Source organism: Schistocerca gregaria, chromosome X (assembly GCF_023897955.1).
Source record: "Schistocerca gregaria isolate iqSchGreg1 chromosome X, iqSchGreg1.2, whole genome shotgun sequence".
NCBI lineage: Eukaryota > Metazoa > Arthropoda > Insecta > Orthoptera > Acrididae > Schistocerca > Schistocerca gregaria.
In genome coordinates, this window is record NC_064931.1 from 138875870 (window position 1) to 138902408 (window position 26539).

The 26539-nt window shown below is 38.6% G+C and overlaps 1 protein-coding gene across 28 annotated transcripts in view; it reads right to left on the reverse strand.

Moving 5' to 3' along the window:
• Positions 1-14307: 14307 nt before the first annotated feature.
• Positions 14308-26539, reverse strand: part of LOC126298596 (uncharacterized) — a 331195-nt gene continuing 318963 nt past the window's right edge. For 27 of the 28 annotated variants that reach the window (XM_049989986.1, XM_049989996.1, XM_049989992.1 and 24 more), the window contains 3 exons: positions 25707-25951; positions 25408-25625; positions 14308-15063 (listed from right to left, as the gene is read on the reverse strand). In XM_049989986.1, coding sequence (XP_049845943.1) covers positions 14939-15063; positions 25408-25625; positions 25707-25951 — 588 coding nt within the window. In that variant the 3' untranslated portion in view covers positions 14308-14938. The remainder of the gene's footprint in view (positions 15064-25407; positions 25626-25706; positions 25952-26539) is intronic. The other variant, XM_049989998.1, reaches the window with a different exon arrangement.

The window sequence follows — 26539 nt, forward strand, 5'->3', positions numbered from 1 at the left end:
TTAGATATTTTTCATTCCTAAACAAAGAAGATCTATTTGATCGATCACATACTTATTTTTATTTTCGTACTAAAATTAATCAAAATTATTACTTTTCAGTGAAGAAAAGTTCTTCAGCCTCAATGACACTCACACTTCCAATGAATGTGATGGGGTTCTGCAGTTGATGATCCCCCTGCCCCACTCCCACTTTACTACTTTCTACTGCCTCTAATATACATTCATTTCTCTCTATTGTAGGCAAATTAGACTACATTCATTTCTGACTCTATTGTAGGCAAATTAGACTTTTGCTGATCTATAAAAAAGCACAAGCTGAATATAAAATCAACATCAGGCATCCCAAATGACAGTTAAATTAGTGTGCAATCGTTTCTGGTTTTTGCTAAACTTTTGAGGGCTGAAAAATCACGTAATTTTTGGACATTTTTCAATTTTCCACATATAACTAAATAATTACACATGCCACAGAAAATTTCTAAGACACCAAAGTGAAAGACCCTTAAAAGTTAAAATCAGTTCAGCCATTTAGCTACAGTCGATCGAAAAAGACTGGAATATTCCTAAGCACGAAACTCGAAAACGGTTACTCCAAATGTACAATGTCATGCACGAACGGTTTGGAGCATCATATTCTGCGCAAAAACAGCTCCTACATTTTATAATTCACTCACTGCTTTGCAAAAATAAAGTAAAAATTTGAAAGCTTTCATAGCTTTAAATTCCTGCTACGACTTTTTGTGAAGTCAAATTACTTTTGAACTTTGAATCACCTATATTCAGCCAAGTATTCAAATTTAAGGGAAATTTAGTTGGGTATCTACCTAGCCAGGTAGTTAACTTTATGTATTAATATTAATTTAAAAAATATTTTTAGGTCTTATTAATGCACAAATACTTAAATTATTAGGTCTACAACTTTGCTTCCGCAGTTTTGCAATAGACAGCAATAGTGGAAAGTAGTGGTGCAAGTTGTTCATCATAAGTGTCATACGGTAGGTAAGCTTAGGCATTTGAGAACATAACACCATCAAAATATCAGTCAATTCTTGATTACATCTAAAGTTATTCTCGACTGAATACGTCAACTTATGAGCCCAATTCTTGTCCCTTGAGGGAGGTTTTAATTATCTGAAGAAATCTATGGCTGAGGCTCATAAGAAGCTGGGTAACTTATGATGAGATGCCTGTTAGTGACAGAACTTCGCAGAAAATGGTTTCCATGCTTGAAGAATGGTGATTTTGACATTTAAGACCAGCATGGTTGTGAAAGAGAGAAAGCTTTCGATGCTACTGCAACCGACTGGAACAATGATCGTTATCGAAAACAATTGATGTGTTTGAGCCGAGCACTGAAAGACAAACGGCCACACTACAGCGATTGACAGAAAGAACTGATTTTGCAGCATGACAATGCGCAACCCCATGTCGAAAAGCACGTCAATACATACTTGGAAATGTTGAAATGGGAAGTTCCACCTGCTGTATTTTCCAGATATTCCTCCTTCTGAGTGCTACCTTTCTCTATTTTTGACGCAGGACCTAACTGAGTAGCACTTGCGGTCACATGAACAAGTGCAAAACTGACTGGATCGATTCATGGTTCCCCTTAAAAGATGCTCAGTTTATACACTGCGGGATTCGTATGCTGCCCTAAAAATAGGAGAAGGCAGTGGCCAACGATATCCAGTACTTAGAATCATAATTTTTTTGTAAGTTTTTCACAATAAAGTGTCAAACTTCAAGGAAAAAAAAAAAACGGTGGAAGCAAAGTTGTAGACCTAGTACAATATAAAATTGATGAGACATTTTTACAAATGATGTTTAAGCAGTTATTGTTTTCTATTTCCATACATTTAGAATTTATTTCTTTCATATTTTTCTGTGCTTCAGGGAAGACAGTCCTGGGGAGGAAAAGTCACTGATGCCAATATCATCGTCAGTTTGTCTCAAATCAATGGAGGTGTCCTCTTTTGTTAGAGTATTAAGGAATGTAAGCCTCTGCAATCACTGAATATAGCTGAGCACTTTATAGACACTTCCCTCAGGAACAAGCTGCTTGGCATCCCTTCTTGCACGTGAACGATATTTTGTTGAGCAGTTCCTGGAGTGCTGCTGGTTGCAATGGGTATCAGACCGTTTTTGGTGGTCTTCCATTCCCATGTCAGTAGATCCAGATGACTGCTCTTATGGACCTGCATCAGTAAGTACACCCTGATGGAGTGCTGGCAAGCAACAGCTTCAGTCGTAGGCAAAAATGCCAAACTGAAGTTATTATTTTCGAATAAAGCTCTCTAAAACAGTTGCAGACGAATTTCATTCAAAGGTTTGGAGCTGCAACCCATATGCAAACACACAATGAGCTTCAATCCTACCTTAGTGACTATCAAGAATGGCGTTGGGATCCACGATGTCTGAAGCGACGTGTTGGAGGTTTGCGTGTCTTTCTTTCTTTTTTTTTTAAATCTGTTTCTAAATTTCATTTTGCCCTGTCAGAAAAGTGTAGAAGTGATGTCACAGCAACTGAAGGCATGAAAAAATAACACGTTTTTTCACTTCTTCAGAGCACACAGAAATGTTATGTGCGTAGATGAATGTTGGTTTCCTTTTCCAGGTTTCATAAGAAAGATATTGGCGATGCATTCTTACTGCACACTACTATCACCTTTCTGATCAGCCCGTCAGCAGGACCAACAAATCAGTATCTTCCCTGACAGTGAAGACATTGCCTCCCTGTCTGCACTTTTCTATGGCTGTGTCAACAATCAAGAGGTCCATGTCCTCAATGGTCTGTTTGACCTTGCATAGCTGATGACAATGTCTCATCAAATAAAACAAGAGCAAATGGCATAGCACAGGCTCTTTGGGCATGTTCAGCAGATTTTATGCCCTTCTCAGATCACTCCTTAGGATATCTATCAAACACTATGGTGCAATTGCACCCCAATTGTTTTTTGATGCAGTTCAAGGATGGAGGAAAACCCATCAGTACTCCACACAATTCTGTGTAAGAGGAACACACTGTCAAGGACTAAGTCTATATTGCGTAAATTTAAGACTGACTGGATTGAACAATTTAAAAAGGTCTGATTTTATTTTCTAGTGCATTATTCCATTGTCACAAAAAAGTTAATGGGTATGAGACTAACTCAAAGGCAAAGCCTGACTTGAGCTGTTCTGGTGACTTCATATAGAAAGGGATTCAACAGTGTTGCATTGGGAAAGTAAATCTGACAACCATGAAGGCTGCACCAGCTTTGGGACAAGTGAGCTGTGGCATTGGTGGGATGGTGCAGGATGGCACATAATTTTGCTGGGAGTCCATCACTTGTTCTTGGATGGCAGGCAAAGATGTGAAAGGGTTACAATATACTCTGTGCACAATATGGCAATCCCCCCGTACGGTGCTCGGATGTGGTTGACAAACTTTGACAATGAGTATCCCATCCTTCACATTCCCATGCAGCCCCCAATGGGTCACGGTCACATCTAAATGCCCCACAAATTGGGATATTCTATAATTCAACCCTGGGGTCAAATGAAGATCCACAATGAGGCTCTTTTCAAACTCTTTCTGGTGCTGATAAAGCAGTCACACAGGAGTACACAAATTTTCCGTGTCATTCACAGTGGTCAGTCAATATCCGACACTATTTGTGTCCTTTATCCTCTATACACCCTGAAAGGTCTGGTAACAACACTAAAATGAACAATACTAATGTTCTCTGGTGGCCATTCTGTAGCAAGAATTGCAACTCTAATCATTCACACACCCAGCAATGGCACATACGTACATGAAGTTACAATAACATCCAACCATGTCTTCTGGTTGCTTCACTTTTTTGTCACCAAGTGTATTATAGATTGGTTCCTCATAAATAGTCTTTCATTTAACATAGAACAAACACAGGTAATTGAGTTCTGTACACAGTTTCATCCATAATAACAAAATGCAGGGGAACTGTACTAAATAAAAATGATTGTTCAGAATTCCTGGGTTTGCATACAAATCGGAACTTAATTTGGAAATCATATGCTGAAGATCTTCTCAGATGCTTCAGTACAGCAACATCTGGACTGATTTTGGTGACGAAAACCACAAAAAAATTAGCCTACTTTGCATACTTTCATTTGCTGATGTTATATGCAATAGTTTTTTGAGCCAATTCAATACACAGGCAGAAAGTATTCATAACAAAGAAATGAGTTGTATGTATGTCTGTTTCGAAAATTAAGCATACTAACAACCACTTCACAATACATTCCCTCTCTTATGAAGTTTATTGTGAAAAATTGGTCATTATCTGAAAATAATAATAGAATTTTTAAGTATAACTCTAAGAACAAAACTAGCTTCCACTACCAAGAACCTAATATGTAACTATGCAAATATCTGACCGCCTCCCTTGTTAAGAACAAGTGCTGATATATATGAAAGTTTTAAGAACAACCTGAAGTCATTTCTATTTGGCAACTCCTCCTACTCCATAGATAAATGTCTGAGTAGACAGTGTGGTGTCACTGCCAGACACCACACTTGCTAGGTGGTAGACTTTAAATCGGCCGCAGTCCGTTAGTATACTTCGGACCCGCGTGTCGCCACTATCGATGATTGCAGACCTAGCGCCGCCACACGGCAGGTCTAGAAAGACTTCCTAACACTCGCCCCAGTTGCACAGCCGACTTTGCTAGCGATGGTTCACTGACTTCTAAGCTCTCATTTGCCGAGATGATAGTTAGCATAGGCTTCAGCTACGTTATTTGCTACGACCTAGCAAGGCGCCAGTATCCGTACTACTGATATTGTGAATCATGTACCATAAAGAGCGACGTTCTTCATTAATGGATTAAAGTTAAGTATTCTACCAGCTACATCCGTTTTTCTCAATTCTAATTCCCTTGTCATGTTCCAGACCTCACGCCAGCTTGCGTGATCTAGAACACGTGCATTTCGGCCTCCTTTAGGTACACGGTTGGCTCTCCTGCCAACCACAACAGACAGTATGTAAGTGGTTGGCCTACACTTGACAAATTTTGTTGCAGATTAGAGTTAAACTAAAACCTAGTTACGTAAATGACCAGTTATCATGGGGAAAGTGCATTTCATTTGTGAACCTAATGACATGTTGCACATCATGCTGAGATGTCTGGAATATGGGGCATAGAACATGAAAGAAAAGTGGCTACTCCAGTAGCAGTGTGCTTCTAACATGCACACGGGTTTCTTATATGTTAGACAAACTCTTCCAAGAGCCCAATGCTCAATTATGTGCTTTATCCAAAGAGAGGAGTATATCCATCACATTGATAACAGAGACCATTCGTCCTTGCATATCAGGAAGAGGAAATGTTAAAATGTCTCAAAATTAGTCTCACTTTTGAACTGAAGTAAAACCAGGAGTTCACAGTAGCGAATTTTTAGTTTCTCATTGAGATACAAATCACAAGGATAGGCTATGCACTAATGGTGAAGGTGTATTCATTTCCATCAAGAACACAATCATGTATAGTGAGGCTATGACCAATCACAAATAACTACATCTTACAAATTAAAGTCCCCTGCTGTGTTTTTCTTTCTGTATGTGAAGGCTAATCTCAGGAACTACTGTAGAGATTTGATACATTTTCACTAATAAGAGAGACTGATTTATGAGGAAGGTTTGGGTATATGATTTATTAATATTTCACACAAACTGGCTGAACTATGACAACGTTCGTCAATTAACTCTTGTCTCTTGAGATGTTTCTTGTCATGTACTGTTTAAATGATGTAAGTTACACTACAATTTAGAGTTAATATACAGCTAACTCATACTGTTCTCCGAATTTTAATCGTAACTCAATGCAGTGGCCTGTAGACAACATTATTGCTATGGTAGACAAGTCACCTGGCCATTAGGGATCAGAATTGAAGAAAGTATGAGTCAAATGTTGAGGGTTGCACACCTTACAAATCAGGTGCCACTGTTACATTAGTGCCAGATTGGCTTCTTTCTACCCAATGCAGTTGTACTAGTATGATGAATCTGAGAATGGTGGCACTGCAATCATTTTCTACTAATTGACTTGTTCTCTCTTTCTAATGAGTGAAGGGATGCAAGACAAGTTACAACTTAGTATGAAAGTGGAGTGCACAATCTAGCTGTTGTAATGTAGCACTGATGGGGCAAAATAAATGATTGTCAGTATCAGATGGCCTGCAACAAAGCTGTGTTTTGTCAGGCTGTGGAGAGTGCATGACGATAATCAAGTGATTGAATGTACACAATTGCAGATGTGTTCCATTACAGGAAGAGTGACATCCACAGAAAGTTTGATGTTGCAGTCTTCCCTTCACATGAAAAACATACAAAAGTTCGTCCAATGCAAATGTTATGGTTGTATTCTTGTTTACTCTACCTCCACCATGAGAAACAAATGTGCTCTGTCAAACAAATAGTTACTTACATGTTACAAATAGCGTTTGAATAGTTCTTTTACCAAAATTATGTGGAACGAGTCATTTACACGCTATGTATACATGATTAGTGTCAACATTACTGAACACATTATTATAGTCCTATTTGTGCAATTACACTTAAAAACAAGGGTTTTTTCCCTCCTGGCTTCCAGTTTCAAAGTAGAAATTCATCAGTGGAATAAAAGGAGTTATCCAGGAAACATGATTTTACATTAGACTTACAACTTTCTTTGCTACCTGTTGGACATTTTATGTTATTGGACAATTGCTACATACTTAACTGCTTTCAGAGCTACTGACAGCTTTAATAATGGATAAAGGTCATTTCCCTCTCAAATTGAGATGGGATATTTATGAGGAATTTGATTAGCAAATATATGTATTGTGACAGTGCAATTAAAATGCCTAACTCCTTGAATATGTGTCCATGGACAAAAACACCACATATTATTCTTATTGCTCACTTTTGTGTAGTGAATACTTTTTTTTGCAAGTTATGAGTTTACCCCAGAAAACTATTCCATAGGACACTACTGAGTGTGCATATGCAAAATATGTCAGGAGGTTGATTTCATCTATTACCAAAATTAGCAATTGTACAAAGAACAAAAGTAGCTGAACTTCATGTCTGAGAAGCTGACTAATATGCTTCTCCCACTTCAAGTTTTCATCAATATGTACATAAAAAAATGGAGCATTTTGCCCTATTTACTGACTACTGTTCATGTGCTACATCAATTGTTGGTATGACTATTTGTTGTACAGAATAGAATTTAGTTTCTTTAAAAAAAGAATTAGTGAGAGTACATGTTCTGCAAACCACTTTATAATTCTTTGGAAAATATCATTTACAGTTTCTTGTGTTGCTTAGCCTCTAGTGTGATTTATTATAACACTGGTATCATCAGGGTACAATGAAATGTCACTGTTATCTCCCTGAAATCAAAACCACACTACTTGTGTATTCTTTTAGTCATGGTATCTTGCATTTCTGGATTAACAGTGTTTTGTGTAGCTTATAATTCATTTCTGCAATTTTTCCAAAGACTGCTGTGAATTTAGCGTGATAATTAATCAGCATTTCGACAATAAACTTCATCCTTGTGCCCTGTTTTCTTGTACTCTTTTCACACATTCTGTAATGTGTTGCAAGTGTGTGTATAAAATAAATTTACAGCAATCTTTTTTTATATAAATAAAAATACATATACATACATAGGCACACATACATGTATTCTCTCCTCCCCCCCCCCCCCCCCCACCTTATACCCTGGATAAGTCATGTTAAAGAATTTAGAAAAGGCTCATATAAGTCCATCAGAATCTATCTACAGAAACTCACATAGACAAAAAATTGGGAAATGGGAAAGTCACCACCTGACTTGAGAGACAGTGGAATAAGGAATGTAGTCTACTCCAACAGCATTGCTTCGATCTACCTCTTTATTGCTTTGTAAAACTCCTTTTGCAATATTGTACCTCCCATCTGATCCTCACCTTGGTCCTCTTTTACACACACACACACACACACACACACACACACACACACACACACACACACACACACACAGACACCGTGTACTTTTCTCTCTTTTCTATGCTGATAGAGAAATCACTTGTACTTGACAAGACTCAAACACCGAGTTTATGGTTATAAATGGGCAGTGCCAGAGACTCATCAGAAGCATCAAACAGTGTAACCAAATGATTTTATAGAGGTCCAGCCTCGAAAGCTGCAGTGGTGGAATATTTCAGGATAGTCCATTTTGTTCAACTGACCTTCCATGTCATTTACTGTCTCTGATACAACTAAAATGTCAACAGCAAACCTTGAAGTCTGTTTCTTAACCTTGAACTTTAATTACTTTCTCCAATTTTCTCCTTTATTTCCTTTACTAATTGCTCAATGCACAAGCTGAATAACATGGAGTTAGGCTATAATCTTGTCTCTCTCCTTTCTCAACTACTACCTTCCTTTTGCGTCTATCAATGTCTATGAGTATAACTGCTCTCTAGTTTCTGTACGAATACCTTTTCTTGTGCCTTTTGTCCCACATCAGTGTAGGGTCGGCATGGTTATTAGTGTGTGTGGCATGATTAGTTTACGGTGGCTGGATGCCCTTCCTGTCACCACCCCTTTGTCAACTGAGACAGAATGTTTGTACTGCGACTGTCTGCTTGTAGTGTTTTTCATGTGAAACAGAGCAAAAATTTTCTGAATGTTTGCCAATAAAGTAACTAAGGTGGGAATTGTGTACTAGCCCAATACTCACCCAGTGGGGTGTGGACTAGAGACCATAACCCCGCTCCCGAGAGGATTTGAATCAGGGTAGCACACCTAAATGTCGTGAAAGCATCGCTTTAAAAGGCGCATGGCTATCCAGCCAGGTAGTTCAGTTTCTGTACACAATGTAGATAATCCTTCAATCTCTGCATTTAATGACTTCTACCTTCAGTATTTCAAAGGGTGTTTTCTAGTCAAAAATGTCTAACTCTTTCACTAGATCTCCATGTGCTATACGCTTATGCTTGCCTTTCTACTACCTTTCCTTTAAGGTTAGTCAGAGTCAGTATTGCCACTCTTGTTTCTACATTCCTCCCAAATCCAACCTTATCTTTCCCAAAGTCAGCTTCTCCAAGTCTTTCAATTATTTTTTAAATAAATCATGTCAGTATTTTGCAAAACAAGACTTATTAAAATGATGGTTTGGTAATATTTACACTTGTCAGAACTTGTTCTTTTTGGAACTGGAAACACTACATTCTTCTTGAAGTCTGAAGGTCTTTCACATATTTCACTTACCTTCCATACCAGGAGGAATAGGGAATGAGGTCTACTCGAGGAACCTTGTTTCAACTTATGTCTTTATTGTTTTCTCAAATTATTTTCTCACCTTTGTACCTCCCATCTGATCCTCATCTACGTTCTCTTCCTTTTTTCATAACTTGTCTTCAATACTTCTTTTTCTTTTTACATAGTTCTATATTTTCCTTCCAACTTTCAGCCTTTCCTTCTTTGCTTAATACTGGCTTGCCATCTGAGCTCTTGATATTGATACAGCTATTTTCCTTTTCACCAAATATTTCTTTAATTTCCTATAGGTGACATCTATCTTTCCCATAGTCATGCATGCTTTTACAGCTTTGCATTTCCCCTCAAACAATTCCTGCTTTGCCATTTTGCACATCCTGTCAATCTCATTTTTTAGGTCTATGTATTCCCTTCTGCCTACTTCATTATCTCATGTGTTATCCAACAATTTCTACTAGGTCTCATCTTTTTGCTTCTTTGATCCTCTGTTGCATTCACTATTTCATCTCTTTAATTTACCTTTTCGGCTTATATTGTAGTCCCTTCTCCTGTTAAAGTCCATTGTTGCCCAATTCTCCCTTTGACAACCTCAACCACCAGGTTCTTTTAATTAATTTTTTTAATTTTGTGCAAATTCTTCAGATTTAACCAGCTGTTCATAGCCAATATGATCACAGTCCACAAACAACCGTGGAAATGTTTTACAGCTTAAAATGTGGTTTTGAAATCCCTGTATTACATAATCAACCTGGAACTTCCAGGTGTTTTCAGGTCTCTTTTCTTCTTTCAAGCGGTATGAATTATTAAACTGTCCGCTGTGCAATATTCTACCTGGAGGATTCCCCTTTCATTCTTTTCCCCCAGTCCTTGTCCTCCAACTGTTTTTCCTTCTCTTTCTTTTTCCTACTATTGAATTCCAGTCCACCATCACAATTAAATTTTTCTTTCCATTAACTATCTGAATAATTTCTTTTATTTCATCAACTGCAGTATATAAACTTGCTCTGCTACTGAGGGTATTGGCTTCGTGTCTATCTTGGCTTTGATAATGGGCTCACTGTGCTGTTCATAATAGTTCATCTGCATTCCTATGTTCTTATTCATATTCTTCAGAAATATTTGATTTTGGGTTGATAACCCTTTACTCACATAATCAGAAATACTGTTCTTCCTGTCACTGCAGTTTACAAGTCCATCTACATCTAACTTCAACCTATACATTTCTCTTTTTAAATTCTGTAATCCAGTTAACCAACTGAGTCATCTAACATTCCACACTCCAAGCTGAATAGTGCTAGATTTCTTTTTCCTGATGACAATGACCTCCTGAGTACTCCTCACCTGAAGATCTGAGTGGGGACTATTTTACCTCTGGAATACTTTATCCAAGAGGGTGCCACAATTATTAAATCATACAACAGAGCTCTATGACCTGAGAAAATTTAATAGCTATAGCTTCAAACTGCTTTCAGCCATCACAGTACGAACAGAGCAAGAGCCTATTTGTTAATATTAGAATGTCATATCAGTGAATCCTCAAGACTTTTCCACTTCAACTACTAGAAAAGGCTTTTCCCCTTCTTCAAAAACCACATGTTACTCTGACATCTTGACTGATACCCATCTGTTGTGGTTGCCTAGGTGATTCTTCCGATACATTAACAACACATTCATCATTTGGTTGCACTGAAAAGAAAAACTTGAATTCTTGGAACAACTCAACAGCATTAGCAGCAACATCCAGTTCAGAGAATGTAGAAAAACACAACACACTGCTCTTTTTCGACATCCTAGTCCACCACAAATGAAACTGATGCCTTGGCCACAGTATTTACATAAAACCTGTGCACACTGTGCTGTACTTGGATGCCATCAGCCATCACCACCCAGCATAGAAGCGCACTGTGTTACAAACATTGGAATATCCTTTAATTACAATATCATAGCCAATAACTTGTCCCATCAGATGAGACATATATCCAAAGTCTTCAGGAACAATGATCGTCAAATAAAGGAAGTGATGTCACGCAAGAACTGCAATAAGACCACCAAGAAGAAGTAGGAAAAGAAACTTGCTTTTCTGCCAATCAGTAGCTCCGTGTCTGGCAAGATAAGCCACCTGCTGAAAAGTCACAAAAACAGATCAATTTTCGGCCATTCATAAAAAAATACGGACAGTACTGAGACCAGTTAAAGGTATGGCAGGTCTCAGAACATGCGGTATCTAAAAGATACTTAGAGAATGCACCCAATATTTTGTCAGACAAACAGTGTGCATTGTAGAACAATGCAAAAAAGAGAATTAGATTTTGTTGCCTACACTACCCTGAAAAAACTGCAATAGCTGAGCATGCTCTAGAAAATTGTGACCAGATCAAATTTGATAAAACCTCTATCCTGATTCACACTAACGGCTTCTGGGACTCTTTAGTTAAAGAACCCACTGAAATAAAAACCACTGACAACACACTTAAAGGATGGTTAGCAGAGTCACAAATTGAAATTCAAGGTTTTTTCCATGTTTTCAAGGTTCAGTTTTACTTTTTATCGATATCTTATTTCTGTTTAAGTATATAAATAATACTGCCTTATAGTCTACTTCTTATCAAAATATGTTTGTAAACATTCAAATTTTCTAAAAGTGTTTGTCGGTCAGTATTATAAAGGGTGATTCTCATTTAAAAAAAAAAAAAAAATAATAATAATAAAATAAAATAAAAACAAAAAAAAACGATATGACGTAGATGACTCTGAGACAAGTAATTTACTATAAGACACATGGGGTTGCAAATGTCAGCATATACCCCAAAACTGGATGACAAACGCTGAACACGTGACATCACCAGATGACGATGATGTACGTTGCCGCACGTGAAGGTGTTGGGCTTGTCAAGCCTACTCTCGCTGGTAAAGGTAAGTGCTTCACATCGCACTGCTAGTCTACTCATAAATGTAAGCTGAATCATTGTAGTCTTGTATAGCTACTACCAGCACTATCGTATCTATTGGACAATTCAAGAATGAAAACAGAATAGCCTAGTGGAGCAATATGTAGCACTGCCACTTTTCGGTGAAGGTAGGACTGAGAAGCCCAACTGCTGCACGTGCTGCAAGGTACGTCATCTGGTGACTTCACATGGTCAACATCTGTCATCCACTTTTCAGGTATTTCCCGACATTGTGGCCCTCACATCTTATATTCAATTATTTGTCTCAACATGATCTACATCACTTCAAGGGTTTTTAACTGTTAATAAGAATCACCCTGTATATCAAAACTGAAAATAATAAAGGAAAATGCAATGCACTATACTCATTCACCAAGTGTCTAGATTTAACACACAGCATTTCTTGTTATACTGTACATAAAACAATTACATATAAAGTACTTAATTTCAATATTATCTCGGCCACATCTTCTCAACTTTCAAAGTTGCGTTGCGACAAAATGAGAAAACGGAAGAAAAATTTTTTGTTCCTGTTTTATTAAGAAAAGAAAATATTGACTTTAATTTTTATTATGAAACAGTAATAATAGAGCAGAATGTTTTAAATTCCAGGACTCCATTTGAATTTCCTGACTTTTTTCTCAGGTTATGTAAGATGCCCGGCTGATTCAGAATTTTCAAGGATCACTAGCTACCCTACCTTACTTAATAAAGACAGCAGCCTGCAGCTCAGCACCGCTTGCACCCAGAGAACATGAGGTTGAAACGGGCACATCGAATGCAGAGTTAACACATGGCAAGGTTGTGAGCACCAGTGATATCACAGCCAGCAGCTACAGTATATAAGGGCATACCAGCAGTCAATCTACAGTCATTCAACTTGACAATGGAAACAGAAGTGCTTGATCAAAAGTTAGTGACGTTCTAACTTCAATGGCTGGAAGCACAAGAACATTTTATTCAGTGTTACTGCCATGAGACTAAGCATTCTTGCACTATTAAGTTTTGTCTGTCAGTTTCTTTTGTATGGTCAGTGTAGTAGTCCATTTTTCCTTTTACAGTATTCTCCAAATGGTACCATCAAACCAAGCTGGGTCTTTGCCATATTTTACTACTTTCCTTGATACGTATTTATGCAAACCATGGTATATTAATGCACAATTGTTCCCCATATTCCAGACCTGAAGTAAATGTTCTCAATTTACCCTTTAGGTAAGCTGATTGTGTTTGGTCATACTGATAGCCAGTCACTAATACTTTCCTCACTTTATTTATGACATTTTTGCTTTTGGTGACCATTGTTTCTCATAACACCATGGTCACTTATCCCTTTCTCACTGATGACACAAAAAGATTGGTTCTGTTTGTAACCACGAGGTCTAAAATGTTTCTTTCAGCTGTGGGTTGTTTGTCTAGCTGTTCAGGGTAGTTGTCAGACAATGAAGTCAACATTATTTTGCAACATTGTTTGTCCTTATTGTCAGTAACATTCATGTACATTTTCCCAATTGATATTTGGTAGGTTAATCACCACCTGATACCACCATTGTGTACTTGGGAGTATTTCCATGATATCAAGTTTAGGCTACTTTGGATAATGATATGATCAACGAGTGTGGATCTGTTGGTAGAAACATCTGATTTATAAAATAAGTCAATCAAACCTGATTATTCCTGTCCATATTAGTTTGCAGTCCAATTTCTGCTTGTTACAACAAACGCTCCTTCTCCACGAGATTATAATCTGTCTTTCTGATTTGTGAACACAGATTCAAATATATTTGTGTAATTGCATAGCATAAACTTCTTTAAATATTTGGAAGGCGTACAAATTACTGCTGCTAACAAAAAATTTAATTTCAAACGAGATGAATATCAAACTAATGATGGGAGTGGTCTCTCCGTGTGCACATTTAGTGTGCCATTTCACACAGCTGGGAGACACACAGATCATATCAATGCAGTTGACTAGCAACCTTTGAAAGAGCAAAGGCTTGCCATTTCTCTTTCTTACAAGCTGTCTTTACACTAAAGTGGAGTTTCCAAAAACAATGTTAGAATACAGGTAATATTTAAATACACACACACTCATTTAACCTAAACCTATTTATTTAAACAACACAATTCAAAAATAATTACAACAAAAATATAGAAAATAACCAAATATAAAATACACAGCATGAAATGATATTTTTTCAGTCCTGCCATAGTCTGAATGGCGTTATAACATATCAATCAGTAAGGGCTTTAATTTGTACTCTCATAAAGTGATACATATAATAATACTAATAATAATATTGTAGAGTGATACATATAATAATAATACTAATAATAATATTGACATTAAATAATTAACTATAAGTACTAGCCAAAGACATATTTTTAAAAAATTACTGTTTTAACAGTCTTCTTAGATCAATAAAAACTGAACTTGCCACAATAAATGTTGATGCTCCTAAAATCTTTCAGATTACTTACAATAACATAAGAAGTGCTATATAAAGATCATTTGTAATTTTAAACCATCTTAAAGCCTTTGAAAACTCTTAAGAAAATGTATGTGCTCAATTGCTAAACAAAGACAGTTCAAACAGTGCACAGTAGTTATCACAAAAAAAAATTATAAACGATTCCATATTTGAGCATGGTAGTTAGCCCCATATTCACAATCATTAAGCGTGATCTTGTTTCACAGGAGTTACTGAGAATTGCAGCTTATTACTGTTTGGTGTTAACTTCACCTGCTTGATAGGCTGCTGAACGTTTATATTCCCTGAAGGCTCTTGAAAGCACAGTAACTGTAAATGCTGATGGTATTATGAAAATACCAAGGTAAGTGGTACCTGCAAGAAATAACAGCTATAAAATGAAATGTCATGGTGATTAAACTTGGCAACAAGCTTAACATTTGAAGTTACAGCTAAACACATCATAAAGGAATCACATTAACGCCAAGAACATTAACATGCAAACAAATGTATCTCCCTTGATATAAAATGTTAACATACATAGTAAACAATAGATGCATTATGCAGAATGATCAGTTTATGGTTCATTGCTTACAAATGAAAGTGAAATACTGTGTCTGTACTTCTTTTTCATGATTAAAAAAAGTGTTAACGCCATTCATGATGCCTATTAAGCAGTTAAGTGGTGATGAGAATGGCAAAAATACAGTTGACTGATACTGTATACTCAACATGGAAACAGTATTTCCAGCTTTGAAAGATTATAGGGAACACAGAAACCAACATACTTTCTACTAGAAAATAAGGTTATGGGACAACTCCTTTTATAAGGCTATACCTTATAGGTATTAGAAGTCCTAAAAGACTTATCTAGATTTATCAGAATACTAGAAGACATTAAGAGTTCAAACATTATGACCTAACTGCAACAAAATGACTTACTCTGTGAAAACTAGTGCCAGTTATAAAAAGACTGATCACATTCAAACCAACCTATTTTCTTCAAATATGATATTTTCAGTACTATGGATAGAAGACACAAGGCAATGAGGAAACTATTAGTCCTAGAAAGAAAATGAGGAACACCATTCCCATATAAAGTTATATGTATTTCAATTTTGTACTGGAAAGCATTTTTACTGGAATCTGCAGTTTTTAAGTTATTCTAAAAAAAAATTACTTTTAACAGCCCCCCCCCCCTCTCTGTAGGGATTTTCAATATGTTGTTCATGACACATCCTCCAAACACTGTACAAGAATTTGCAACTACACAATTTTTTTTCTCCAAATTTTTTGTTACTGTCCAATAACAATATCAAAAAAATTTGGATTACTATTACAAGGGAGACAGGACAACCAAGAGTACAGGATCACGGCATTAGCATGAAAGCGAATGGAAACTTGATCAACAACAAGCCGGAAGTCGAAAACATTTCGAATAATAATTTTTTAAATGTTGTAGAGAAAATAGGACTTAAATGTTCATTAGAAGAAGCAAGGCAGTTAATGGAAGAGGCCTTACCCACACCATTTGATACAACTGAAATTCCACCCACCTCTCCTTCTGAAATTAGGAAGATAATAAACACTCTTACGAATAAAGGCTCACATGGAATTGATGGCATTTCCAGCAGGATAATAAAAGCTTGATCCCAAGAAATAAGTGGGATTCTTGGCCACATATGTAATAGCTCTCTGAAGAAGGGTATTTTCCCAGATATCCTGAAGTATGCCATTGTTATTCCACTGCATAAAAAAGGGGATACGTCTGATGTCAACAACTACTGCCCAATCTCTCTTCTGACTGCCTTATCCAACATTCTAGAAAAAACTAATTTATTGTAGAGTAGCTTCACACCTTTGTAAAAATAAAGTTTTAACAAAATGTCAGTTAGGTTTCCAGAGGGGTTTTTCAATGGAAAACGCTATATACACTTTCACTAATGAGATATTAAATGCTCTTGAGTAACCGGAAGTCACTCGTTGGGACTTTTTGTGATCTATCAAGGGCTTTTGACTGTGTAAATCATGGAATACTTCCAGATAAGCTCAAGTACTGTGGTATGAATGGACCAGTGCTTAAACGATTTAAATCATACCTAACTGGAAGAGTGCAGAAAGTTGAAATAAACAGTTCACATAATATGCAAAAAACTGGTGATTTCTCAAACTGGGGAACAATCAAGAATGGGGTGCCGCAAGGTTCGGTCTTGGGTCCTCTGCTGTTCTTAATATATATTAATGGCTTGCCATTCTATATTCACGAAGATCCAAAGCTGGTACTTTTCCCCGATGACACAATTATAGCTATCACACCCGACAGACAAGAATTAACTGGTGAAATTGTGAACGATGTTTTTCAGAAAATTATTAAGTGGTTCTCTGCAAATGGGCTCTAATTAAACTTTTACAAAACACAGTATATTCAGTTCCACACAGGTAATGGAACGACACCATTAATAAATATAGACTTCGATCAGAAATCGGTAGCTGAGATGGAATATTCAAAATTTCTAGGTGTATGCATTGATGAGGGATTGAACTGGAAAAAACGCACTGAGGATCTGCTGAAACGTTTGAGTTCAGCTTCTTATTCTATTAGGGTCATTGCAAATTTTGGCGATATACATCTGAGTAAATTAGCTTACCACGCCTATTTTCATTCTCTGCTTTCGTATGACATCCTATTCTGGGGTAACTCATCATTGAGTAAAACAGTCCATTGCACTAAAGTGTGTAATCAGAATAATTGCTGGAGCTCATCCAAAATCCTCCTGCAGACACTTATTTAAAGAGCTATAAATCTTCACTGTAGCCTCACAATATATATATTCACTTATGAAATTTGTTATTAACAATCCGAATGAATTCAAAAGTAATAGCAGTATACATGGCTAAAACACTAGGAGAATGGATGAGCTTCACTGCTCAAGGTTAAATCTAACTTTGGCTCAGAAGGGGGTAAATGATGCTGCCACAAAAGTCTTTGGTCACTTACCTAATAGCATCAAAAGTCTGACAGATAGCCATATAGCATTTAAATGGAAATTAAAAGAATTTCTTAATGGCAACTCCTTTTACTCATTAGATGAGTTGTTGGATATAGTAAGTGGGTAATTTCTCAACCCCAACCCCCCCTCCCCCCAAAATATCTTGTATAGAAACCTTTTATTAACCTGACACGTTCCACATCATTACGAAGTGTCATATTCATGATCTATGGAACAAGTACTAATCTAATCTAATCTATTGTAGCTGATACATATAACAGACACTTGAGAATGGCTACACAGCCAAAACTACACTCCTGGAAATGGAAAAAAGAACACATTGACACCGGTGTGTCAGACCCACCATACTTGCTCCGGACACTACGAGAGGGCTGTACAAGCAATGATCACATGCACGGCACAGCGGACATACCAGGAACCGTGGTGTTGGCCGTCGAATGGCGCCAGCTGCGCAGCATTTGTGCACCGCCGCCGTCAGTGTCAGCCAGTTTGCCATGGCATACGGAGCTCCATCGGAGTCTTTAACACGGGTAGCATGCCACGACAGCGTGGACGTGAACCGTATGTGCAGTTGATGGACTTTGAGCGAGGGCATATAGTGGGCATGCGGGAGGCCGGGTGGACGTACCGCCGAATTGCTCAACACGTGGGGCGTGAGGTCTCCACAGTACATCGATGTTGTCGCCAGTGGTCGGCGGAAGGTGCATGTGCCCGTCGACCTGGGACCGGACCACAGCGACGCACGGATGCACGCCAAGACCGTAGGATCCTACGCAGTGCCGTAGGGGACCGCACCGCCACTTCCCAGCAAATTAGGGACACTGTTGCTCCTGGGGTAAAGGCGAGGACCATTCGCAACTGTCTCCATGAAGCTGGGCTACGGTCCCGCACACCGTTAGGCCGTCTTCAGCTCACGCCCCAACATCGTGCAGCCCGCCTCCAGTGGTGTCGCGACAGGCGTGAATGGAAGGACGAATGGAGACGTGTCGTCTTCAGCAATGAGAGTCGCTTCTGCCTTGGTGCCAATGATGGTCGTATGCGTGATTGGCGCCATGCAGGTGAGCGTCACAATCAGGACTGCATACGACCGAGGCACACAGGGCCAACACCCGGCATCATGGTGTGGGGAGCGATCTCCTACACTGGCCGTACACCTCTGATGATCGTCGAGGGGACACTGAAGTGTGCACGGTACATCCAAACCATCATCGAACCCATCGTTCTACCATTCCTAGACCGGCAAGGGAACTTGATGTTCCAACAGGACAATGCACGTCCACATGTATCCTGTGCCACCCAACGTGCTCCTCTAGAAGGTGTAAGTCAACTACCCTGGCCAGCAAGATCTCCGGATCTGTCCCCCATTGAGCATGTTTGGGACTGGATGAAGCGTCGTCTCACGCGGTCTGCACGTCCAGCACGAACGCTGGTCCAACTGAGGCGCCAGGTGGAAATGGCACGGCAAGCCGTTCCACAGGACTACATCCAGCATCTCTACGATCGTCTCCATGGGAGAATATCAGCCTGCATTGCTGCGAAAGGTGGATATACACTGTACTAGTGCCGACATTGTGCATGCTCTGTTGCCTGTGTCTATGTGCCTGTGGTTCTGTCAGTGTGAGCATGTGATGTATCTGACCCCAGGAATATGTCAATAAAGTTTCCCCTTCCTGGGACAATGAATTCACGGTGTTCTTATTTCAATTTCCAGGAGTGTATGTAGTACTCAAACATATAAAATCAAAGGGTAGTTTAATCCTAACAATGGTGGCCAGCACAGCAAATTGACATCATTCAAGTATAATAATAGTTGCTGTCTCAAGCTTTTCATCTATCATGCTGTTATTTATGAAGAAATTTGATCTGGTAAAAATTACCATAATATCTGATTAGATCTCGACAAAATATGTCAAGCACAAAGACTGGCAACTTGCTCATAATATTTAAATACAAAGTGGTGCACTCGTGGAACATAAACATGTGATATCCTTTTAACTATAAGATTAATGAGTCACACCTTGTCAGTCATATCATAAATGTGTGTGCCTTGAAGGCTATGTGAGCAAGTGCCAGACAGTAAATCCAAAGGTCGAGCTTTCAAATCTCAATAAAGTCAAAGAATTTTTCCTGTCACTTATCACTTCTTTCAAATCTAGCAATAATTTGTTAAAAGTGAAAAATACCAAATGGCACCACAGTCCGGGGTCCACCTGTATCTAGTCATCTCAAAGGTCAGAGGAGGCCAAGAGAATACTATCTACAATATGACCTTGCCTAATACAGCACTGAATTGTTTGAAAGTACCTTCATGATGAGGACTCCCCATGCCTTTTTTTCCCCTTTCCTCAACAATATGTAGAGATGTGTGACAGAACAACCACTTTGGCTCAGTTGCAGTTGAAGCAAATCACAGGCGACAGTTAACTGATAAAACACTGGGAAAACACAGTTTGCCTACAAAAGAGGGGGGCTTAAAATACACTTTTATGCCCTATACTTGAATATTACTCAAGTGTACTTACAGGGAACATCAAGGGATGGTGCAAATGGTTAAAGACTTTTTATGTGTAACAGAAAAAAACCCTCAAAAACACACACAATCTTACCACACTCAATACGAGGATGGAACACAAGAAACTTCAGTATACAGTATGGTAAAAAGTACCCTCTGTCACACACTTCACAATGATACACATACGAAGTGTGTGAGAAGAGCAGTGACACTGATTTCTTATCTACCAATGTTTTTTTTTTTCCCCCAAAACATTAACAATGTCCCCTTTGGCAGCTATACATCAGCAGAGTTGTCATTCCCAGTCCTGATAGCAGTTTCAAAAGGCTTCAATTGGTAGGGCCAGTTTGATCACATTCGTTTGAATATTCTTGCAAGTCACAAAATGACATCCTTTTAATACATTTTTCAATTTCGGGAGAAGAAAAAAGGTGATAAGGGCTCAGATGAGGCAAATGGGGGGGGGGGGGGTGTGTGTGTGGAACAACAAGAATGCCTTTTGCGGTAAAAAAATTTCATGATGTAAGTGGTCACGTGGCTGGCTTGCGGTGTTGTCATGTTTGCTCTTCAAGGTGAGGCCATCACTGAATTAAAGCCCCTTGTCACAATGATACGCTGGGAGTAAATGTGTGTGCATCAGAGATAAGACAGTCGACACAAGAGCACACTCATAGATTTTTCATTAGACTTCTCAGAATTAAAAAAGTGCTGAGTCAACAAATCTAATGTGCTAAGGAATCATGTGGTTAATTATTAAAATGGATGAAGTGAATTTAATGTGCTTAGGAATCATGTGGTTAATTATTAAAATGGATGAAGTGTTGGAATGTCAGACAGCAAAGACTCAGAACAATAATTTTTCTGAGAGCGCAGACATGAAATGAGTAGTTTCTGTTATTTGCCGAGGTGCGAACTATCTCCTCAAGCTGAGCATATTGTCTGCTAATTGTATTTCAACAGATTTCTTGATCACTGAATCCCAGTAGGGTGAGGCTGTGAACAGTATCTTGACTTTCCCCATAATTCATGCAATGGCCAATGGAAATACAATGTTCAGACATTGCAGCTTTGTTGGGCTGTAGATAGCGGATATGTAGCTTGTGTTTGATGCAACATTTTTGTACAGAGCATATTGTTTGTTCTATGCAACTTTTAACATACTGAAAAGGAATTTCATAAATTCGTAAAAGCAGATCATCTTTCACAGATCCGAGAAGAGCTGCCATCTTAACTGGTGTGTGGAAGATCACATCCACTTAATGCTTCTTTATTATTCTGCCCATTCAGCATTTGGATTGTCAAAAGTGATCACTGTCATAAAGACTGAGGTATAACATCAATTGCAGTGATGCCATGAGATGGAGGGAAGAGATGGTAAGTTTAATAGACAAAGAAGTGCCATGGGCAACACAAATGTGGGTAGGTGCACTGAAGAGACAGAGATCGAGATGATGAAGTAGTTTGTGAATCAAAAGTCTGCTACCAAACCAACATAGTACTACCCTCCACCACTCCCTCCACCCGGGCTGGTTCACTTACTGACAGTACCTGTGTTAACCAGCACGTAGACCCATCCAGATGCTCTGGGGTTCTGACAGAGGGCATGGTATCCTCAAAGGACTGGAGATGATCATAACTGAAATGCATTTCATGGAAATTAACACAGATCCGCAGAACAGGCGGACATTAGTTGTTGCCTCACAGCCACTGGCAGATGACTGTCGTCTTTCCACTGTGTGAGATATTTGTCATGATACAGCATAAACAACCTAGCAAGGGCTCTCCCCACAAGTTTCGCGAAGCCAGAGCAATTGCCAGACTGACGGCCACTGCCCCGAGTCCTGATACCACCAAACAGGCACCTATTCCTCAGCACTTACAGAGAGGTAATATCTCAGGCCTCAATAGTGCATTCCCTGCGTAGTCAGGTTCCTTGCACGGCCTACATGTCTCTAACAATATTAGAAAAGGTGGAGAACAGACCTGGATGTGGGGACTTAATGAAAGTAAGTGGTTAAAAATAAATAAGTAAAATGGAAAAAGCCATAATCAATGTCCTGCGACAAGCTAGGTTGTCAATAGGTAATCTGTCTACAGACAGAGTACGAGAAAAGATATAGTCAGAAAGTAAGACTGGAACACTGGAAAGGAAAAAAATAATGCAGTGACTTGAGACCCCATGCTCGCCACAGGTTTTCTCAGAAAAGAGTTGCAAGGCCATAGGAGAGTGAGGGAGTGGGAGAGGGATTAGGGGGATATCATTACAATTCCTTCTTGAAGAAACTACTCATTGTAGTGACATAAGCGTTTGGTGAAAGATTAGGAGGGGGGATGACAAGCCTCAAACGGAACTATAGGAGACTTCTAGCCTGCTGCCTTCAATCCATAGTTCCTGATTGCGCAAATATTGTTGTTCAACAGCTGGCATTCTCAAATGGTGTTCAGTAGGCTCCTAAAACTATAACCGTCAACTTCTTGAAAATGCAGGAGGAGCACATCATATTGAGCATTATTTGCTACATCGATCTGTGTCCTACAAATGTGTGAAAAGGAGTAAAATCGATGACTTGTAGGGTGTGTGCTACCTTTGCAAAACATTAAGCTGCCTCAAGCCAAATATGAAATACGTGTCTTCATCATCATTTTTGGCAGTTCTGGACACACTTCATTTGTAAATGAACAAGACAAATAATCATTTAGTTTTGTAGCTCCAGCAACAACTCTGTTTGCAGACTAAATTACAGGAATTCATGTCCACCTATTATAAAAAGAACTGTTCTTTTTAACGTGAACATCGACAGGAATCAGACACAACACCAACATAAACACTGGTTTGTGAAGTTCAAAAGTCTAACTTGCCAGGGAAGTTACTCAGAAACCTGTACTGTGCTTCTGTGTATACTTCCACAACAGATGAGAATGCAGATGAGGACACAAACTACTGAAATAACTTTACAGATAGCCAGCTACCAGCATATAATAATGTGAACAGAGTTCTACAAAACCCAACATTATAGAAAATGAGAACTGAATAAAAGTACACAATGATGATAGCACAAAGATGTTGAAACATATTTGGGAATTTGAAAACAGTTGTTTGCATAACAGATGAACCTGAATTCCCAAAATAAAAAGAACTATCTCGTATATGGTGCCACTGCATTGTTAAAAAGTGTTCTGGACGGATGACTGCTCATGTCATAATTGTTCAGGGTTGATTTGCTGCCCAGTGGCTTGCCCTTCAATAGTTATAATCAGGGTTAACCATAAGCAATCTCTGTCATTAACACATTTTTAACTACAACAGTCTGCCTGGCAGAGGAAATTTTACCTAGACTAAGATTCTAACTGTAGAAACTTGGTACAGTGAGGCACAAACTCTGTTCAAAGGTCCAGTATCTCAGTTTTTTGGGCACAATAAAGAGCACCAATTTGTCATTTCTTTTGTAGGGTTTGTACACAACTGTCACAAAGGAACCTCTTTACTGAAGCAGCAGGAGTTTTCTCTATCAAATATGGCAGCTATATCTGGTTTTCCCATCAGTGTATTATCATAAGTAATATAGGCTGCAGGAACTCCTGTTATAGTTTGCAACACTGACAGCCAACAATACAATCACAAACCTAAACTATTTGAACAGTACACACAACTGACCTCACTAACATCCTTGGCCATCTATCAGAATGCGATCAGGAACATACAAAAATTTGCACAAAAATCTTGAAAATTCACTGGTGTGCAAAACTTAATGATGAAAGTAACTTTCACACAATGTGTCACTGCCAAATAACATAACTCGATAGAAGGAACTGCTACAGTACAGTACAGTACAGAAGGTAATGGAAAGACACACAATGAGAACAAAAATGACACTTTGATTCAAAGACAATAATCACACAGAAGTCACCGTGATTTATAATGGCCCTCTGGACATTAGGAAAGATGGAAAATGGTTCTTAATAAGGTATGTGATCATCGTGGATGGCAATGCATACTCTGCAATGTGCTGGCAAAAGGTTGGTAAAGAATTATTGTGGCAGAGTGATATTCGCTAAATATCCTCTCATTCCAAGAGCTACTCCACCTGCACAGTTCAATATAGACACACACTGTCATCCATAAAAACAAAGACAGGGTGAAATGAACCCAGAAAAGGTGCACATGGGGAAAGAGCACAGTGTCACAACAACACTGACTGATAAATGTACCATGTTCAAATATTTTGAGGTCAGTACGTCCATGCAACAACATGCCTCCCCACACTTTTAACAAAAGTGATAATGTTCGACAAAGCTGGATGTATCCTCAGCTGGTGAAAGGTGGGAACACACAATGCACCTAGGAACATTGTTGAACATGGTCATTTTGAGGGTCCATGTGTTGTGCAGTGAGTCATAATGTTGCATGGGTGAAGTGACCTGCCAACCATTGAACACAGCACACCCACCAGTCAACATTGTGACACTGTACTCCTTCCCCAAGTGCATATTTTCAGGATACATTTGGCCCTGACTTCATTTTTATGGATGACAAAATGTGATCACATCGAACTGTGATGGTGGGACAGCTCTTGAACGAGAGGATACTCAGTGAAAGGACTGGCCTGCCTATTCCTCTGACTTAAATTCCATCGAATGTATGTGGGATGCATTGGGGAGATGTATTATAGCACATCCAACAGTTGTCAACTGTGGTGGTGGAGGAATGGTATGCTCTACCACAAGAACTCCCTACCAACCATGTGGCCAGCATGGGAGCACATTGCAGAACATTCATTGCCATCTGTGGTGATCACACACCCTATTAAGAACCACATCCCATCTTTCCTTATGTCCAGCAGAGCATTATAAATCGTGGTGACTTTCAATAAAAGTGTCGTTTCTGTTTGTCTGTCTTTCAGTTACCTTCTGTACTATACTGTAGGAGTTCATTCTATGTGTGGTCGATGTTTCATCGACCTATGTTACTTGGCAGTAACACATCATGCAAAAGTTACTTTCACCCAAAAGTTTTGCACACCATTGTAGTGATAGGTGTTAAAAGAATGAGTTCTAATTTTCTTATTAAGAATAATGGCGACTATATTCACAAAAACAACAAATCATGACAGATTAACCAGTAGTGTTTTATCACTCATACATGAATCTGGTCCTCTAGTTAGAATAACATTGCTGAAAACTGGACATATGACTTACCAGCTACCAAAGCTAAAGCCCAATAAATAATTATCTCTCCCATATATGCTCTGATCTGCACAGCAGCACTCCATTTAGGCAGTGCATTCACCCTCCAAGCTGAGGTGACTGGATGTTTTAGAGAGAGCATTTTCCTGTGACTGCTCGACTGTAATAATATTTGTCCAATTGTATATGAACACAGTACAATATACATTTCTGTCAGTGATGCCTTTAATCTGTGAAACAAGATTAAAAAAATTTTCTTCTTCAGTAAGTAGAGAGATGTCAACAGCAATTAATATATGTAAGAGACTAACCTATAGTCCAAGATAGCTTTTGTAGTGAATGTCAATAGGAAAGGATATGTCATAAATCCCACTGTTATCATGTATCCAACACCTTCTGAGATAGCTAGGAAGGAATACAGATACAGTTCTTCATGAAAAATAAAGTGTACAGAATATAATGACTGCAATAGTGCAGATATTATAACAGATCTTAATATTTCTTCTTCCACTCCCTGCAAATATGCTTTTGTGACAATCAACAGGTTCAGTGCAATCTGAAACACAAACAAAAACAGCTAATTAAACAATTTCTGTTACTAATGTAATTACAGCATTACATTAATTATTTATTCACAGATGAAGAAGGCATTAACCCTACAGCTAACCCTACAAGGCATGCACACATAGCCTACAGGTAATTATGTAACTGTCAGAAGTGATATGTCAAGATAATCAAAACAACAACAACAACAGCAGCAGCAGCAGCAGCAGCAGCAGCAGCAGATACCACTAGACATCGGCTTCTGACAAATTCCTCCCACTCTCCGAACAGCCTCTCCATGAGGAGAACATGTTCAAAATGTGTAGTGTTAACTTAAACACAAAATAAATACAAATGTGAGCAACAGCTGTAGAACACAAATAGTAATTGTTACAATATACATGCCCAATCAAGGCTGGAAAAGAATGTATAGATTCTCTTGCCACTACAGAAATTACTAGACATCAAATCGTTCAAATGGCTCTGAGCACTATGGGACTTAACTTTTGAGGTCATCATTAGTCCCCTAGAACTTAGAACTACTTAAACCTAACTAACCCAAGGACATCACACACATCCATGACCGAGGCAGGATTCAAAC